General features: G+C 37.2%; 2 protein-coding genes across 7 annotated transcripts in view; both read left to right on the forward strand.

Moving 5' to 3' along the window:
* NUP62CL (nucleoporin 62 C-terminal like) overlaps positions 1-4,132 on the forward strand; it is a 73,623-nt gene extending 69,491 nt beyond the window's left edge. For all 5 annotated transcript variants that reach the window (XM_078064123.1, XM_078064119.1, XM_078064122.1 and 2 more), the window contains one exon: positions 3,225-4,132. In XM_078064123.1, coding sequence (XP_077920249.1) covers positions 3,225-3,245 — 21 coding nt within the window. In that variant the 3' untranslated portion in view covers positions 3,246-4,132. The remainder of the gene's footprint in view (positions 1-3,224) is intronic.
* Positions 4,133-8,514: 4,382 nt separating this feature from the next.
* Positions 8,515-20,801, forward strand: part of RBM41 (RNA binding motif protein 41) — a 59,430-nt gene continuing 47,143 nt past the window's right edge. Inside the window, exons 1-5 of one of the 2 annotated variants that reach the window (XM_078065302.1) lie at positions 8,515-8,557; positions 11,454-11,570; positions 12,140-12,332; positions 12,628-12,832; positions 14,732-14,803. In XM_078065302.1, the coding sequence (XP_077921428.1) occupies positions 8,550-8,557; positions 11,454-11,570; positions 12,140-12,332; positions 12,628-12,832; positions 14,732-14,803 (595 nt within the window). In that variant the 5' untranslated portion in view covers positions 8,515-8,549. The remainder of the gene's footprint in view (positions 8,558-11,453; positions 11,571-12,139; positions 12,333-12,627; positions 12,833-14,731; positions 14,804-20,801) is intronic. The other variant, XM_078065301.1, reaches the window with a different exon arrangement.

Below are 20,801 nucleotides of genomic sequence, written 5' to 3' on the forward strand. Positions count from 1 at the left end.
ATGTAGAATGTGGAGGAATAGAGGGATCTGCCTCTTAATCATTCATATTTCTGCTTACAGCCCCACTTTCAGCACCACTTTGAATTACCTAATTGTGCTAATTCTAAATCCTTTTAGCATTCTACCACCACCATCATCATTCCTTGCTAAAATTTATAGTTGAAAATATTTCCCTTGTTTAATTTGCATTCCTCTGGTTACCAGTGAGGATGAGTATTTTAAAAATATTTATAAACAATTTGTATTTCATTTTCTGAGTTGCTTATTTGTGTCTTTTGACTATTTCTTCAGGATATTTTTTTTCTCCAACTGCCCCAATTGTTTTTCTAAAAGGAAAATAAGAGGTATACTATAGCAGTGTTTATGAAAGTACATTGTTTCCTTTGACCATGAATTTAATATTGTCTATTAATATTTATATATATAACTTAAAATAAAAATAGTTATAGTAGAAAGCTGTGTCAGGGTTTAATGACCAACTTGCTTATTTTCATAACTTTATATGAAAGTCTTTAATCTTTACCTAAAATATTTGCAAGTAGGCTTAGGTGAAGAAAACTTCTGTCCCATACACAGAATAGGACTGGCTGGAAGCAGTTTTACCAGAATCTTCTGGGGGGAAGTGGTTTTTAAGAAATATTTTATGTATTTTAAAGGTTTTATTTATTTATTTGACAGAGAGAGACACAGCAAGAGAGGGAACACAGCAGGGGGAGTGGGGGAGGGAGAAACAAGCTCTCCCCGGAGCAGGGAGCCCGATGCGGGGCTCGATCCCAGTACCCTGGGATCATGACCTGAGCCGAAGGCAGACGCCCAATGACTGAGCCACCCAGGTGCCCCTAAGAAATATTTTAAACACACAAGACTATCATCTTAACCAATGGCTGTTTAAAGCTCAGAGTTGTGCAAACATCAGACAATCCATTTGAAAACATTTCCATTACCCTAAAAAATTCCCTCTTGCCTGTTGGTAGTTCATCCCTGTTCCTGCCACTAGTCTACTTTTTCTGTCTTCAGAGATTTGTATTTTCTGGAGAGTTTATATAAACGGAATCATATTATATGTGGCCTTTGTTGTCTGGCTAAATGATTTCAAGTTTCATCTATGTTGTAACATGTAGCAGTACTTCATTCCATTTTATTGCTGTGTATCATTCCAGTGTGTGGATATCCACATTTTGCTTATCTATTCATCAGTCGATTGACATTTGGGTTTTATTTTCCAAATATAATTTTGCTCTTATAGGTCCATAATGCACCTTGAGTTGATTTTTGTGCATAGTTAAGAGGTAGGGATTCAACTTCATTTTCATGTAGGTATACAGTTGTCCCTGCACCATTTGTTGCAAAAGACTATGTTTTCCCCCACTGAATTGCCTTATCACCTTCATCAAAAATGATTGACCATAAATATAAGGTTTTATTTCCGGACTTTCTGTTGCATTGATCTCTATGGCTATCCTATGCCAGTATTACACCATCTTGATTAATGTAGCTTTGTAGTAAGTTTTAAAATTGTGTAGTGTAATTCTTGCAGTTTAGTCTTCTTTTTCAAGATTGCTTTGCTATTCTGGGTCCTTTCCATGTATATTTTAAGGCTTTTCTATTTCTGCAAAAATAGCCTGCTGGAATTTTCATAAGGATTACAGTGAATTTGTAGATCAACCTGTGAGGGATTGCCATCTTACCACTGTGGAGTCTTTCAGTCCATGAACATGGGATCTCTCTTCATTTCTTTAGATCTTCTTAATTTCTCTTAGCAATGTTTTGTATTTTTTGGTGTACAGGTCTTATACTTCATTTGATAGGTTTATTTCTAAGTGTTTTAATTCTTTTTGATGCTGTTGTGAATGGAATTGCTTTCTTAATTTCATTTTCATATTGTCCAGTACAGTTCATTTTAATCTCAAAATGTGTATGGTGTATTTCCCCCAAATTCTGACTATTACTGGCATTTATCTTCTAGTATGGTGTATTATTTCATAGGCCTACAGGAACCAATCACCGATGCATGTCATTAGGTGCAGTTTTTGCCCTCAAATAATGAAACTCCTAAAAAATCTAAAGTATGTTAATATAGAAATAGTCCTGAGAATTCAATTTGAAGACATGACAAAATGTTTATAGTAGAGCTCTCTTAATAATGCTGGCTTGTGTTGCTCGACATTTCATTGATTTTTAAAATTTTTATAAATGTACTCCTTTGCACTTAATACATTATCAATCAGCAAATTAAGTAGATTTTGCTTATGTTGACACTTCTGGCCTCAAGTTAATGGTTTGTTATAGTGCTCGTTGTGCTTCTGTCACATTGAAAAATGTTATTTAGTGGTAAAAAAAAAATTACACCCTGCAGTTATTAGAAGAAAAAGGAGATGTATTTTGCCAGGCTCAATGTACACTGTTTTTCTAGCCTTTCAGTAGACAACCATCATTTAAAATACTTGTTCTTAAGGTGTGATCTTGCAAAATGCCTGTATGTCATAAGATAGGATGATGTATTCTTATATTTTAAAACTGAGTAACATTGGGGCTTTTCCAATTGGCTGAAGAAAACTAAAGTATATATTGTTTCAAATTTTTAGTTTTTCTCTTGTAAAGTTTTTATTTTAAATCTTTGGCACCAGCTATTGCTTATTGACTAGTAAGCATTAATGAACACTAACACAAATGACCAACTGCACCTTAATAGAAAAATCTAGATTATCATGCTTGCTTTGACAGCTTATTTTTACTACAGAATGCTGCCGTTTTATATGGTAAAATTAATGGTATTTTGTGTTGCTCTGCCCCTGAGCAAATTGAGGACCACCAAGTTAAGTAAATCATTAGAAAGGGACAGAAATGTGAATATACTATGTGTACTAATTTGCTTATGGACAGCAAAGACCTCTACCAAAATCTATACCCTCAATTTAATGACCACCTTGTATAGCACTTTGAAGCTGTAATGAGTAAAAAGCAGTTCTCACTTCTCTTCAACAAAACATAAATGTCAAGTAGACGGTTATTTACCAGAAAATTAGAGCAAATCAAGAAGAGTCTTGTTCACTGTTTTTATAGTTTCTAAACAGATAGATGATTTTTTCCCTGTATATTCTAATACTCAAAGCTATTAAATAAAATTGATGTTTTATAAATCATGTTGAAGTGAGAATGTAAGCTATTAGATTCCTGGGACATTTTGAGCTCGGATTAATGATGCATGACTTTTCCTCCTGTAGGCATGCTGCAAAGGAAAGTAGAAGAGGTAACACAGGTTTTTGAGGATCATCGTCGCGCAGAGCAAGAACACAATATCAGAATTGCTTTTGATTGAATGACCGTATCTTCAGCATGTTGTTTTGGGATTATACATTATCTACAAATTGTGGTGGTGTGAAATAGAGTAGTATTCACAATTAACTACTTAATCTTTGGTTGCAATGAAGTTTGCATGTGGTTGGTTTTTTTTTTTTTTTCCATTTAAATATTGTGCTGTTGAGAATTAAACTGTAGTTTGGCTTTTAGTATTAGCAAATCATAACTATGTTAGCCCTCTTGGCTCTAGGCAGCAACCTATTAGATATTGACTCTGTGTGTGTAATTCGTATCTTAAACTCTCCTAGATTCCATATTCTACCAGCAGCACACATTGTCCTTCTTCCTTTAAACGGATCATCAAGAAATGTTTGCCAAGAAATAGATGCCAGCCAGCCTTTACTGGGTCCCTGTTAACTTTCAACATATAGTGCTAGATACTGTAGTCTTTTTCCTCAAAGGAACTTACTGTCTAGTTTGAGATATAATTAATGCCTGTCTGTATGAAATAGATAATACAAAGAAGTGTGTTATAAATTACAGAAAGTGTGCTGTAGAAATTCAGAGAAGAAGAAACATTAGAGTGGATTTAGGTCTTAGGTTATTTTTAAAAGGGTAAGGTTCAGGCAATTCATTTATTTTTGATGTACAGATAACCTGGTATTTTATTTGGTTTTAGCATATGACTTATAGTTGCTGGCTTTTGTGTATTTGTTTGTTTTTCAAGAAAAAGCCTTGTTCTTAGCTTGGGAACAGTCTGATCTCTTGTGTTGCATGTTTTACCTAAGTCATAAATAAAGGTGATATTCTAAAAAATAAATGTATAACATGAAAGCAAACTTATTTAAAAGTTCGTGAGTGACTAGAGCTTAGTTGCCTGTAACTACTGAGCTAAATTTCTGTAATACTGACTGCACATGACCATCCTGAGGGGTACATATTACAGGAAGAAAATATCCTTGAAATGAGTATTAGTGATTTTTACCACCTTATATGTAAACTAAATATCAGTTTACATGGCCTTTTCATTCCTACCCAAACTTCTCAAAGTAGCAGTTTATCAGGTAAGTTTTTGTTACCACTCAAAACTTTAGAATATGAAAATAATCCAGAGATCATTTAATTTTGTGGATGATTTCTGTAGGTAAAGAGCTTTTGACTATAATTTTGGTTAATCTCCAATTTTTGAGCCTAGTGTTATTTCTGTTATACCCTAGATAAAGACATTTTCCTTATTGTTTTTGGAGATTTAACTCTTATAAAGTAGTTGGTGTATGAATTAAGTTCTACATTCAGTAAAAGGTACATGGTATGTTAGAGGAAACACCGGATTTAGTCTTGTCCCTACTTAATTAACTGGACAAATAATTTCATTTTGGGCATCATCTTTCATCTATCCCATGAAAGCATTTAACCATATGAATAAGGTCTCTCCAAGTAAAAGAAACAAGTTTTCATTTCTCTGAAGTTTTGTGATTCCTTTATGTCCTTTCACAAATGATACATTACTCTAAAGTTCCTCAGTAAAATCAGAGAGGCTCAAGTACTCCTACTGAATTTGCACGGGGAGTTCTAGGTTTTTTTTTTTTTTTTCCAGGACATAGAAGAACAGTGGGTGGAGAGTGGCTTCCATATCAATACAGTTAACAATGTAAGATTTACTGGTAGATCTCAGTGTACTGTCTGGAATCTGGAGCCTTGGACTAATTCATCTCTAAGGTTCCTTCTGACTTGGGTTCTAACATGTGTCTAGAAGACATGACACTGTTGAACAAATATTAATTAAAAGATCACAAATAATCCATGTTAAGGCAACATTACCATGTTAGGTACTGGAGTCTTGAGCCTCTCCTAACCATTATTAAAGACCAGCTAGGATATTAGCTGAAGGAAGAGTTCTTAAATTTGTTGTGTTCTTAAATTTGACACTTTTAGACTTTTCTTCGCCCTTTGAAAAAGATGCTATATTTATTTTCTCTATAATAGCATTTATGCTATCTCATTTGGGGAATTTGAAAGACATGCACAGTTGATTACTCTTAATATTGGATGAGTGATGCTATCCCTCTTCTAGAGAAGATTTTTGGTTTTAGCATCTTCTTCCATATCTGGAAATTATAATTGCTTCATAATGTATTCATCAGAAGTGTGCTGCGAACAAAGCACCTAAAAAGGACAAACACTGAAAATATGTCTATGTTAAGGAAGAACTTCTGGCTTAATTAAATGAACCTTATTAAATTGTCAGAAAGACAAATGAGGCATATTTTTCAGTTTGTCACAAATTCTTCTGGGGTGAAATTGTGAAATTACCTCATGGTAGGATCTCTGTACTCATGAATAACATCTAGAACTCTCAAAGCTTTTTATAAACTGTCTCAAAGCTTTTATACACTGTCTCCCTTTTAAAGCAGGGAAAGGCATGCTGTGGGAAATGGAATAGCTATTATTCCACAGTTAATAAGTTTGGCAGAGCTAGAAATAGCCTGTTTTTCCTTCTAGTGCAGTTTTCTGAATGTTTGTCCCTTGGACTGGTTACAGTTATACACAGATACAGAGAGTACTTCCTCATGACCTTGCTTTCAAGTTGCAATTCCATCCTACATGTTTTTTTAGCCATTTATTCTCCACTCATCCCACCCAGTGGATTCCTAATAAAGTGTGTATCACTTCTGTGCCAATAGGATGGCTGTCTTATTAGAAGGTGTGTACATGTCTGGTGTGATGATCAGTGTAGTATTTGTTCCACCCTTTGCCACTTCCCCAGGGGGCAAAACACACCAGCAACTTCGGCCAGTTTTCCCATCTACTTAGTGATTGATGCGTCAGTTGGACAGTTTGGTTGAGCAGCAGAATTCAGCCTCACCACCATATAGGATTTACCTGGTACAGGCTTTGGTGTGATCCATGCTTTGTGTATACTTACATTCTGTCTATGCTCTTGTGCCAAAGCCACAAAATAGTACATGTTATATCAGCATTCGTTCACCCGTGCACTTCAAGAACACAGTCATTTGCATATAACAGGTTTTGGATAACTCAAATGCTTTCCATGACCTTTTCAATCTGTAAGAAGTTCTTAGGATAGGAAGCACGATGTCTTCCAGTAACTGCTCTTTGGTCTTACCCTCTAACTTGAGCATGGAAGTACAGAAAGTTTGGATAAGTTCTACCGGATAACAGAATATTTGCTCATAGATGACTGCCTATCAAGTGACTTTAAAACCATACTTTTACATAACACTTGACAGTCACCCTGTTCAGAGGTACTATCCCAATTTTACAGATGAGGAAACTGGCCTAGGCCAGTTAAAGAAACTTAGTGAAACTTACATAGTCTTGTAACTTGCCAAAGCAAACGCTCAAGTCCAGACTGCCTGCTATGTTGTCTCTAACTGTGGGAACTGAGAAATCCAAACAGTGTGTTCCCCAAACACATGATCTTTTTCTTTTTTAATTCTTTGTGGTACAAGAAGCATTCCCTTTAATAAAAAAATATTATCGACTCGGTAATACATATAATCATGTGATTCAAAAATCAAAGGGTACAAAAAGTGAGTTTTTCCCCATCCTTTTCGCTAACCATCCAGCTCCCCTACCTGGAAGCATTCACTTATCACCTTTTCCCAGAGGTATTTGATGCATACACAAGCAAATACATACATATAATCCCCCCCATTTTTTTTTTTTTTACACAAATGGAAGCATACTATAGATACCGTTCTGCACCTGGCTATTGCACTAAATATAGTTTATATTGTTCAGTAGCAGTCCATAGAGAACTTAGTCATCTTTGGGACTGCTGCATAGTTTTCCATCGAATGGATTTATTACATTTGTGGGTATTTAAATTGTTTGCAACATTTTGTTATAAACAATGTTGCAGTAGATAATTTTATATATAAAATATATACATATGTATCTGTATATGTGTGTGAAATACACATAAAATACATATGTACATATACATATTATACATACTCACACACATACTTGAGGATATATAGTATTGAGGATACTATTCATAGAGGTTGAATTTCTGTTCTAAAGGGAATGGGGATTTATGGTTTCAATTGTATCCTCACATTACCTTCCATAGAGGTTGTACCAATTTATGTTCTTACCAACAGTGTAATGAGAGTGCTTAATCTCCCACAATCTCAACAAAAGTAATGTACCCTCAAACTTCTGGATCTTTACTAATCTTGTAGGTGAAAATGCTATTTTAGTGTACTTTTTAAAAATAAACTATTTTTTAGAACAGTTTTAGATATACATAAAAGTTGTACAGAGTTCTGTATACCTCCACTCAGTTAACCTTAAGTGTTAACATCTTACATAACTCTGGTATATTTGTCACATCTAATGAATCTTATTAACTAAAGTGCATAATTTATTCATATTTTTATAGTTTTTACCTAGAGCCCTTTTTCTGTGCCAGAGTCCCATGCAGGATACCACATTACATTTAGTCATTATGTCTTCTTTGGTTCCTTCGGCTGACAGATTCTCAGACTTGCCACGTTTTTGATGACCTGTACAGTTTTGAGGAGTACAGGTCATGTATTTTATAGTCAGTGTACTTTGAAATTTCCATCGCACTTATAAGTGAGATTGGACTTCTTTTCATATACTTAGGGACATTTGTATTTCCATTTCTGGGAACTCAGAGCCCATGGTCTTAACCACTATGCTATACCTCTCTCTTGATTCAACATAATTATCAACAAAACATTCATACGAACTTCTGATTCTCAGGGTAGGAAGTACAATGTCTCGTAAGCTTCTGTTACAGATAGAGGAGAACCATTAATGCAGGTGATGTGGTCAAACTTGTGTCTGATCACGGGCTACACTGCAGAAGGTGGACCTGGGGCCCAACTGGAAACAGCAGGTAGGCCGGATAGTAAGTCCTTGAAAGCAGAAGCAGGGTAAATAGGCATACATTGGAGGAAAAGTAGAGGAGCCAGGATTTGGATGAGACAGTCAGGAAGTCTCAGGTGACTCCTAGCTTTATGAGCTGGATATTTTGGGTGCTGCCGTTAACCCGTAGGAGAAACATTTGAACAATTTACAACATACCCCTTACTCAGTAGGTATTTTCTCTTTCCGTTTCTTTAGCTCTGAGCGACTACAATTCCCAGAGCCCCGCACTCCACCACAATCCCCTTAGAGTCGGCCGCACAGAGTTCTGGGACTTGAAGTCCGCGGCCTATTCATCCAAGTTAGAGATAGGGGCCTGTGGAAACATGAAGAGGTAAGGGCTTGTCTGAGAGCAGGCGGCGAAGGGAGCTCTCTTCTACCTTTTAACTTTGAAAATGGCTTTTATGACTTTGTGTTTGGGGTATGTCACGTTCTCGGGATGCGGTTTCGTGTGAGCGGGAAGACAAAGGAGGAGGGAGGAGGGGAGTCGGGCTAGACAGGCCTGCGGGGCGAAGTTCAGGAAGGGCCGCCGCCGCCGGCTCCCGTAGGAATGCCTTACCCGCACGGGCATCTAGGCCACGGCGCCGGCCCCGGGAGCTGCACGGATGCCGTGGCTTCTTACTGCTTCAGACGGACCCACCCAGGTAAAAGGGTCTTGGCCGACTGATGCCCAGCGCCGGGAGAGACCCAGGCCAGCTCCTCCCCGTCCCGCCCTACCTCCACCTCATCCTCGGAAAGGGGCACAGGGTCGGCGCCTTTTTTGTTTTTGTTTTTCTTTGCAGTGTTTGTTTACTGAGGAAGACTTTCTCGGGCCCTGAGAGCATGTAGCGCTTTCAGATCTTAACCTAAGCTACTGATACTTTGTTTCTAAAAATTTAGACGGAAAGTACAAAACGGGCTCAATGTATCATAGGAAGAGAAAAGCACTGCTGTAAGCAGTTCCCCCTACCGGTTCTGCAGGAAATGGCAGTTTTAACTTGGCTGGTCATTGTTGAAAGCCTGAGCTTCACAGTTGTTGACAGTACACAATGGCTTTTTAAAGGATCTTCATTAAATTAGTTTTGGATTCACTGCAAAGTAGAATAATCACTCTGGAATAGGGCGGTGCATTGAAAGTTCTGATATTATGCTCTCCTGTACTGTCAGTTTCTGCATCTTTTAAAAAACCGTTTCCCTGCCTCAAAATGACTTTTAAAACATGCTTATTGTGATATTTCATCCATGCAAAATAATGTATATATACAGTTTAAAGAATAATAATAGACTCGGACCCACTACAGGCTTTAGAAATAGAACATTAGCAGTGTCTTAGAAGTCCCCTGTGTGCCCCTCCCTGATTGCTTCTCCTCCCTCCTTTCTCCCTGAGGGGACCACCGTCCAGAATTTGGCATTAATCATTCCCTTGCTTTTTTTTTTTAAAAAAAATAGGTCCACCACAGATGAATTTATCCCTAAACAAAATGTTGCTAGTGTTATCCATTTTTGAACTCTATATGAATGGACACATATTGTATGAATTTTTCTGCAACTTGCTTTTATTTCATTCAGCATTTCTTTTTGAGATTCATGTGTACTAATGTAGTTAGCTATGGTTTTTCCTTTCAAAGCCACTTTAAACGTAGCAAGAACCTTCAGAATTTTAAATAATAAATACAAATTGAGATACTTAAAAGGAAGTTTTTTAAAACCCTGGGCCTAAGGATATTTTAAAATTTTCTAAAAATAGGTCTCAGTCTTTCTAGAGCATGGGAATCTTGCTTATAATTATGAGAGATACATCATAACCCGAATAGTAGGGGATTTTTTTTTATAAAGAAGGTATTTCATATTTGGTTTTCTCATGGAATTAACTCATTTTGTTTTTGTCTCTTGCCACCTGTTGTTGCATGCTCTACTGGTCCTGCTATTTCTTTACACTCTAATAAGAGTTTTTCAGTTATTTAGGGTTGGGTAGCTTATAGCATTACCTAGATTTCTACAGAGTAGTGCCTTAGCTATAAAATGTCAAGATCCTCTTCCCATTTGTTTCTATACTCTCTTCTTTGGAAATCTCCTCCTCTTTTCACAGCTCCAGATTCTGCTAACACAGATGACTCGAGATTTCCATGTTCAGCCTCAGATTCTCATCTATACAATTCTTCCATCTCTTGCTTTCCTATTAGCCAATATCATTTACACTGTCACCTCAGACTCAATATGTCTTTGAAGTATTCTGATATTTTGTACTGGTGTTTCAGTTGTAATAGGTAGTTGACTCAGCATGGCTAAGACAATACTGACTTTCCTGTTCCCAGACCATTTATTCCACCTGGATCTTCCTCTTTCCTTCATTGGTACCATTATTCTCATAGTTACACAGCTTGAAATTTCAGGGTTATCTTTGACTTCTTCCTTACCCCTACCTTCAAAAGGCCTTGCTCATCTAACTCTTCCTTTCTGTTTCCACTATTACCACTCCAGTTTGGACTTTCATCACATTATGCTCGATAAATTTAAAGAGTTTCCTAACTCATTCTTCTGGTTTCTTTCCTATGAATCTACAAGACATATTATAACCACATTCATTTTCCTAAACCATCATTTGTACTGTGTCACTTAACTGCCTAATAAATTGCTTTCTAATACCTATACATGAAGGTCCAGGCCCCTTAGTTGGAATATTTAAGGCCATTCATAATCTGTGTCTAATTACCCCCTCCAAGATAATCTCCTAGTGCTCTCATATGTGAATGCCAACTAAAGTGAACTTATTATGCCCCAGAACATATTTCTCTTTCTACTCAGTCTCGCTGTTCTATCCTTCATCATACCCAGTCCTTCAAATGCCAGTTTAAGAATTACCTTTCCAAAGTCTTCATTTACCACCCTAGCTCCCAATTCTCTCTTTTCTCTTCCTCCCTCTCTCCCCCTCCCTCCCTCTCTCCCTTCCCTCCTTCCCCGCACAGGCACACAACACAACAACACATACACACATACCCTAAATAAATTGCAAGCTTCTTAAGGATAGGGACTGTGTCTTGAATATCTTTGACTCCATCAGTACCTAGCACAGTGCATTGCGTGTAAGTAGGTATTTAGTAACTGGTTGTGGGATGAATGATAAAGGGCAACAAACAGAAAAGTGTCTTCAAACAAATGGGGTCACTACTGGTAGATAATATAGCTAAAGAATATGTTTTGAGATTGACTGTCTCTTCTACTTTCTGTATACATTCTTATATCTACTCCAGGGTAAATAGCTGTGTGAAGAGTGGTGAGCATGTCCTGGAGGAGTTGGAAACAGAAGGGGAGAGGCAGCTGAAAAGCCTCCTTCAGCATCAACTTGATACCTCTGTCTCCATTGAGGAGTAGGTATTGATTTTGCAAACAGGTAGAGTATCATAGACCCTCACCTCCAGGTGGCCGACCCCTCTTAAAGCCCGGATGAAACAATCCTCTCCCACCCCTCTTTCCTTGGTCAACGTCTACTTATTAGGCAGCATTTTGCTTCTGTGTCTCTTACTCTGGGAAGCTTCCTGTATCCCACTAAGTCTGGGCCAGTGCCTTTCCTATGTCTTCCCTTAATGTACATAGCACTTACAACCCAACAGGATCATTGCCTGTTTACTTGCTTCTCTTCTACAAAAGCAGAAACCATTTTTATCTTATTTTACTGTTAAATCCTCGGTACCTGGCCCAGTGTCTGATGCATAGTAGGTACTCAGTAAATAAATATTTGATTCAGTCATTTATTGGTCCTGGGTGAGGGGAATAGCAATGGAATTCCATGTCATTGCAGTGATGCTACAGCCTAGAAAAAGGACATGAGAGAGAAATTACCAGTGCGTTTCATTGTGCCTCTTTTAATGGCGAGCCCCATTTCTGTAAATTGTGGTAACTTGAAGATATTCTTACTTGCTTCCTGTTTGTCTTGCAGATGTGTGTCTAAGAAAGAGAGTTTTGCTCCTGGTACTATGTACAAGCCCTTTGGGAAGGAAGCAGCTGGGACTATGACTTTGTCCCAGTTCCAGACACTGCATGAGAAGGACCAGGAAACTGCTTCTCTTAGGGAACTAGGGCTCAATGAAACAGAAATCTTGATCTGGAAGAGCCATGTTTCAGGTGAAAAGGTGAGTGGGGCCATTTTTTTTTTTTTCTGAAGAATAAAGGGCGAGGTCGCTTCCTTTGACACCGAGAACCTTTTCATTTTTAGTTCTTACAAAACTGAGCTCTGTATCTGAATTTTCTTTGGTTTCTGCGATAGGGACCTTGGTAAAGAGACGCTCTTTCTTGACTTTTTAGCTAACATGTCTATGAATGGTCACCTCTGGTCCTTCACCAGCTTCTTTCTTATCTGAGGCATTAGATTATCACTTTCAGGCTATGTCGTCTATGATACATGCCATCTCATTTCTCTGGTTTCAGAGGACAAGACTGAGGGCAACCCCGGAAGCAATACAGAACCGTCTTCAAGATATTGAAGAAAGGATCTCAGAGCGTCAGCGCATCCTTTGCCTGCCACAGAGATTTGCCAAGAGCAAACAGCTGACCCGGCGGGAAATGGAAATAGAAAAGTCTTTATTTCAGGGAGCTGATCGGCACTCCTTCCTCAAGGCTCTTTATTACCAAGGTATGTGATCGCCAGTGACTTTGATGTGCTCTTTCACTGAGAGAAAGATTTAACAGCAGGACATTAAATATGAAGAGTTAGGGAAGGGAGTTGGGGAAAGACAAACGATCACTCTCCTTGAGGAATGTATATAGGCCCGTGATAGAGACGAATATGTACATAGTCAGTTGTGATACCACATGGAAATCACTGTTACAGAGATGTGAATAAAATGCTAAGGGAGCACAGAACATAGAACATCGAAGCCTAGTTTGCAGGGGGAGTCAGGAGTTGATATTTGTACTAAGTCTTGACAGAGCAACAGTCATTTGTCAGGTAAATACGGGGCAGAGGGCATTACAGATAGTAGGTGAACAGGAACAGGTTTGTGAAAGGACCTGGTGCATCTAGGGAACAATAAGAAGTTCATTGTGGCAGGAAGTATAGGACACAGCAGGGGATGAGAGGGGGTGACACTGGAAAGGGAGGTGAGGCTAGATTGTGAAGGGTCTTTGGGCCGAACTGTAAATGAGCACAAAATATATAGATAAATGGTATGCATCTTAACCAGAAAGCACTGGTTTAAGAGATAAGTTTTGCTAGGCACTGTGGGAGGTGTGCAGAAGTTTAGGAAATCGTTCCTGACTTTGTAGCAATTACAGTCTGGTTGGAAAGAGAACCATGTAACATTTAGTGACGACACTAGATGTAGTTGTTAAGTGCTGTAGGAGTTCAGAGGAGGGAAAGGCCACTGTGCACTGGCATGACTGAAGAAGGCCTCTCAGAGGAGGTAAGATTTCAATGTTCTTTTAATACTACCTATTCTATAGTAAGGAGAAGGAAAGGCAGTTCATTTGCAGCAGATGGTATGAGCACTATGGCGTGTTTGGGGCTGTTGTGAAAGACCAGGTTAGAAAGGTAGCTAAAAATTTTGAACTTCATTTGGTGGGTAGTAGAGACCTATACAGAGTTAGTTATTCAGTTAGTTTGGATATGGTGAAAGGATTCTGAGTCAGGAGTAACCTGAAAAGCAGTATTTGAAAATGATGAATCTGGTGGCCAAGAAAGAGGATGAGAGAGAGAAAGAACTGGAAGCAGGGAGAATGATTTAGGAGGCATTACAGTCGTATAGGCACGGAGGTCTAGACTAGAATGATGGCAGTGGTATCGGAAAGAGAGGTAGGTGTGGTTATAAGAGACATCACAAAGGAAGAACTGGTTAGACTTATTGACTGAGAATGAAGTAGGAGGGTCAAAGGAGAGGTCAGAGACAACCCAGATGTTTTCAAGTCTGTGTGACTTTCTAACAACTGGCAAAATTAAGAAAGTCTTTATGGGGAGTTTCTGACAAAAGATGATAAGTTCAATTTGAAACATGTTGAATTGGTAAGAATGGCAGGATCATTAAATGCACATATTGAGGAGGCAGTAGGAAATGCAGCAGGGAAGCTCAGGGGAGAGGTCAGAGCTGGCTACATACACAGAAGTGGGAATCATGGACACTCAGGTGGCAGGTAAAGCCATGAGCATGAATGAATGCTTTGTTAGAGACAGACCATAGACATGGAACAGCAGTGGTGAAGGAAGGAATAAAAGAACCAGTGAACAGCCTCTTGTGGAGAGACCTAGCATACTGATTAAGAGCATGGGCTCTGGAGGCAGACTGCTGGAAAAATCCTGGCTCCCCCACTTAACTAGCTTGTTATAAGATGTTGGGCAAGTTACCACCCTACACTTCAATTTCTTCATCTTGTAAAATGAGAATATTAATAATACCTACATTATAGGGTTGTTAGGAGGATTAAGTGAGGTAATACATGTAAATCACTTAGAGCAGTACCTGGTATTTGGGGTGGGTGGGTGGTGTATGAATCTGTTCTGTTTCCTATCTTTGAAACTCCTTGCTTTAAACCTTCACAGCATACCACAAAAAGACAAGTGCAGACAAGTACATGACCTCAATGAAGAGGAAGATAAAATTAGGCACAAAAGGCAAGTCGAGAGTTTTCTTACAGTGTTAGATTTAGGAATGTAACATAGGGTCCCAGACTTCTGAGTCGAGTGCTTATTTAATTCCATATTCAGTATATGACAATGTTTGTAGGAAATGATCCAGAGGGAGCAATTTATCCTGATAAAGAATATTAAAGGGAGGAGTCAGTAGAAGTTGTAAAACTTTTACATTTAGTGTTGTTGTTTTTTTTCTCTCTCTACCTTTACGTTATTGTACCAGATATAAAATGACCTTAATGACTTTTAGATCCTATTTCACAACTAATTCTGAATATTTTTATTAATCACTAAAGTATAACTATTGATGATGATGATATAATAGCAATTTTTTCTTTTATTTTAAAAATGAACTTACAATAAAATTGCCTGTTTTTCTTTCTTTTTTTTCTTGGTGTACAATTCTATGAATTGTAAATCATGTAAATCATGTAGATTCATGTAACCACCACAATCAGGATAGAGAACAGCTCCATCACTCTAAAAATCCCTCATCCCATCCATTGATAGTCACCCCCAACTCCACCCATAATCTCTGGCAATCCCTGATTCGTTCTCCATCACTGTAGTTGTGTCTTTTAAAGAATGTCATAAAGATGGAATCATACAATACGTCATCTTTTAAGTGTGGCTTCTTTCATTTAGTGTAATGCCTTGAGAGTCATCCAAGTTGTGTGTATCAATAGTTCATTCATTTTGCTGAGTAGCATTCCATTGTGCGGCTATTCCAAAGTTTGTTTATCCATCCACCCATTGAAGTGCATTTGGGCTGTTTCCAGGTTATGGTGACTGTGAATAATACTGATAATGAACATTTTTGTACAGGTTTTTGTGTGAACATAAATTTTTATTTCTCTAAGGTAAATATCTAGGAGTGGGATTACTGGGTCATATGGTAAGTGTCTGTTTAACTTTATAAGAAGCTGCCAAACCATTTTCCAGAGTGGCTGAACCATTTTGCATTCCCACCAGCAATGTATGAGAGTTCCAGTTGCTCTACATCTTTGTTGGCATTTGGTATTGTTGGTATTTATTTTAGTTCTTCTAGTAGCTGTGAAGTGGTATCTCATTGTAGTTTTAATTTGCTTTTCCTTAATAGCTAATGATGTTGAGCATCTTTTCATGTGCTTATTTGCCATCCTTCTATCCTGTTTGCTGAAGTGTCTGTTCAAATCTTGTGCTGTTTTTTAATTGGGTTGTTTATTTTCTTTATGACTTTTGAGAGTTCTTTATATATTCTAAATGCAATTCTCTGGTGGATATATGATTTGCAAATATTTTATCCCAGTCTGTAGCTTATCTTTTCATTCTCTTAACAGTGTCTTTTGCAGAACAAACTTTTTTTTTTTTTTTTTTATCATGGTAAAATATACCTAACATAAAATTGACCATTTTAACCAAGTTTTCAGTGTACAATTCTGTGGCATTAAGTATATTCACATTGTTCTGCAACCATCATCGTTATCCATCTCCAGAACTTTTTCATCTTCCCAAACTGAAACTCTGTTCCCAGTAAACACCATTTCCCCTTATACTCCTCCCCTTTGCCCCTGGCAACCACCATTCCTTCTGTCTTTGTGAATTTGACTACTCTAGGTGCCTCATATAAGTGGAATCATACAGTATTTGGCCTTCTGTGTCTGGCTTATTTCACTTAATGTCTTCTAGGTCATCCATGTGTCAGAATTTCCTTCCTTCTTAAGGCTGAATAATATTCCATTATATGTACGTACCACATTTTGTTTAGCCCTTCGTCTGTCAGTAGACACTTGTGTTGCTTCTACCTTTTGGCTGTTGTGAATAATGCTGCTATGGAACTGGAGGTACAGGTGTCTGCTCAAGTCTCTGCTTTCATTTCTTTTGAGTATATACCCAGAAGTGGAATTGCTGGATTGTATGGTAATTCTGTGTTTAATCTTTTGAGGAACCTGCATACATACAGAGGCTATATCATTTTACATGCCCACCAGCAATGAAGAAGGATTCCAATTTCCCCACACCCTTGTCAACACTTAGTTTCTTTTCTTCTTTTTTGTGACAGCCATCCTAACGGGTGTGAAGTGGTATTTCATTGTGGTTTTGTTTTGCATTTCCTTAATGACTAGTGATGTGCATCTTTTTCATGTGCTTTTTGGCCATTTGTGTATCTTCTTTGGAGAAATGTCTATGTAAGTCCTTTGCCCATTATTTAAACTGGTTGTTTATTTATTATTAAGTTGTAGAATTTTTTTTGTATATTCTAAATATTGATTCCCTCATCAGATAAATAATTTGCAAGTATTTCCCTTCATTTCATGAGTTGCCTTCTCACTCTGTTGATAGTGTCCTTTGATGCACAAAAGTTTATATTTTTGAAGAAGTCTAATTTGTCAGTTTTTTCTTTTGTTACTTGTGCTTTTGGTGTTGTGGCCAATAAATCATTGCCAAATCTAATGTCATAAAGGTTTTCTCCTGTGTTATCTTCTGAGCGTTTTGTAGTTTTAGCTCTTATGTTTAGGTCTTTGATCCATCTTGAGTTAACTTTTTGTATATGTCATACGGTAAGGATCCAAGTTTATTTTTTGCATGTTGATAATCCAGTTTTCCCAATACTACTTGTTGAAAAGACTGTCCTTTACCCATTGAATGTTCTTAGCATCCTCTCCAGAAATCATTTGACCATAAATATATCGGTCTGTTCCTAGGCTCTCCATTCTATTCTATTGGTGTACATGTCTGTCTTTATGCCAGTGCCATGCCACACTGTTTTAATGACCATAGATTTGTAGTAAGTTCTGAAGTCAGGAAGTGTGAGACCTCCAACTTTGTTCTTCTTTTTCAAGATTTTCACTATTTAGGAACGCTTGAGACAGCATTTGATTTTTAGGATGGATTTTTCTATTTCTGGAAAAAAATGTCATTGGGATTTTGATAGGGATTATACTGAATCTGTATATCACTTTGGGTAATAATGACATTTTAACGATATATTAAGTCTTCAGTTCATGAACATGGGATGTCTTTGCATTTATTTGTATCTTTAATTCTTCCAGCACCATTTTGTAGTTTTTAGTACACAAGTTTTTTGTCTCAGAGCAAATGTTTTAAAATTTTGATACAATCCAGTTATCCAATTATCAGGGTTTTTTTCTTTCATGGATTATGCTTTTTTTCCCATATCGAAGAACTCTTTGTCTGACAGCAGATTATGAATAAGATTTTTTCTTTAAACAGTTTTATGATTGTATATTTTACATTTAGATCTATGATCTATTTTGACTTGATGCTTATATAAAGTGTGGGGTTTAGGTTAAGGTTCACTTTTTTGCCTATGAATTTCCAATTGTTTCAGCACCATATGTTGAAGAGAGTATTTTTTCTCCATTTACTTGCCTTTGCATTTTTTGTCAGAAATAAATTGGCCATATGTTTGTGTTAATAATTAACTTCATAATAAATGGTGAAAGAGTGAAATATTTCCCCCAGTATCAGGAATAAGACAAAGATGTGCACTCTTGACAGTTCCATTCACAGTTGAATGAAATTAGAAATCAATAATAGAAGGACATTTAGAAAAAGTACAAATATGCAGAAATTGAACAGCACTCTACTGAATAACCAATGGATCAAAAAGAAGTCACAAGGGACATTAGAAAATACTTTGAGATGAATGAAAACAAAACTTAACATACCAAAACATATAAGGCAGTAAAAGCAGTGCTTAGGGGGATATTTATAGTTATAAATGCCCATATTAATACAGAAGAAAGGTCTTAAATTAATAACCAAAAACTTTTCACCTTAAGAACTACAGAAATTTTTTTTAAAAACTAGAAAAATTTGTCCAAACCCTTAGACTGTGTAATGTCAAGAGTGAACCATACTGTAAACTATAAACTTTGGGTAATCATAATGGGTCAATGTAGATTCATTAATTGTAACAACTGTACCACTCTGATGGGGGATATTGATAATGGGGTAAGCCATACATGTGTGGGGATGGGGTTATGTGGGGAATCTGTGTACCTTCCCCTCAGTTCTGCTATGAACCTATAACTGCTCTAAAAACATTAAGTCCTAATAAAAAAAAGAAACTACAAAAAGAAGAGCAACCTAAACCCACATCAAACTGAAGGAAGGAAATAATAAAGATTAGATAAAAAAAATTAAATAGAAAATTTAAAAAATATAGAAAATCGGTAAAACCAAAAGTTGGTCCTTTGGAAAGATCAACAAAATTCAGAATTCCTTAGCTAGACTTACCAAGGAAATAAGAAAAAGGACAAATTTCTCATACCCTGCTCTACTTTGATTCTTTTTTGCATGGAACATCTTTTTCCATCCTTTTACTTTCAACTTTTTTAAAAATCTAAAGTGTATCTCTTTTTTTTAAAAGATTTTATTTATTTATTTGAGAGTGAGAGAGACAGAGATAGCGACAGAGATCACGAGCGAGCTGGGAGGAGAGGGAGAAGCAGGCTCCCCGCTGAGCAGGGAGCCCAACACGGGGCTCCATCCCAGGACCCAGGGATCATGACCTAAGCTGAAGGCATATGCTTAACCGACTGAGCCACCTAGGCATCCCTCTCCTTCCTCCTTTGTACTATTATTGTCACACAAATTACATCTTTATAGATTTTAAGCTCATTAGCATAGTTTTATAATTATTACATTATGTAGTTATTTCCTAAGTCAGGACAAGAAAAAGAGTTACAAAGACAAATATATTTATACTGTCTTTTTTTATGTTTACCTATATGGTCAACTTTACTAGTGTTCTTTCTTTGAGTTAGTGAAGAGTGTCCATTTATTTCAGCCTGAAGCTTTTCTCATAGGGTAGGTCTTAATAGTGATGACTTCTTTTAGTCTATGCTTATCTTGGAATGTCTTAGTTTCCCCTTTAGTTTTTTTTGTTTGTTTGTTTGTTTTTAAGGGTTTTTTTGTTATTTATTTATTTATTTGACAGAGAGAGAGCACAAGTAGGCAGAGGGAGAAGCAGGCTCCCCCCTGAAAAGAGAGCCCGTTTCGGGGCTTGATCCCAGGACCCTGGGATCATGACCTGAGCCGAAGGCAGACGCTTTATCTACTGAGCCACCCAGGTGCCCCTCTCCTTTAGTTTTAAAGTGTAGTTTTTTGCCAGACAGTGAAGTTTTTGGTTGGCAATCTTTTAGCCCACCAAATATATCATCTTACTGCCTTCTGGCGCCTGTCATTTCTGTTGAGCAGTCAACTGTTGACCTTACTTAGGACTCCTTGTCCATGATGAGTCTCTTCTCTCTTGCTACAGTCAGCGTTCAATCTTCATCTTTTGCTTTTGACAATTTGGCTACATGTCTGGATGTCTCTTGGACAGACTCCAAGTAGGTCCCTTGAGTTTGTCCTACTTGGATTCTATCAAGGTTCTGTAATGTGTAGATTAATGTTTTTCATCAATTTGAAGAAGTTTTCAGGCATTAGTTCTTCAAATATTATTTGTGCTCCTTCTTCTTCTGAGATTTCCATTATGCATATATTGGTATGCTTGATGTTTGCCCACAGGTCTCTGAGGCTGTTATTTTTTCTTTATTCTTTCTTCTTTTTGCTCCTCAGATTGAGTAATCTGTAAATGAGTATTCGACATATCTTCAAGTTTGCTGATTCTTCTGTCAGTCCAGATCTTCTGTTGAGCCCCTCTAGTAATAGTTTTCATTTCAGTTATTGTACTTTTCAACTCCAGAATTTTTATTTTGTTCTTTATTATACTTTCTGTCTCTTTATTTTTATTCCCTATTTGGTAAGGCATTCTGAAACATTCTTTTAGTTCTTTATACATGGTTTTCTTTAACTGTTTGAAGAACTTATAATAACTGATTAAAAGTTTTGTCTGAGAAGCCCAGTGTGCTTTCTTAGGAAAGTTTCTATTGACTGTTTCTTTTTTCCTGTGTATGGGCCCTATTCTTCTTTTCTTTCCTTTTTTTTTCAATGTCTTTGTCTTAATCAGCTCAGGCTGCTATAACAAAGA

The sequence above is a fragment of the Halichoerus grypus genome, chromosome X, assembly GCF_964656455.1.
Source record: "Halichoerus grypus chromosome X, mHalGry1.hap1.1, whole genome shotgun sequence".
NCBI classification, from domain to species: Eukaryota; Metazoa; Chordata; class Mammalia; order Carnivora; family Phocidae; genus Halichoerus; species Halichoerus grypus.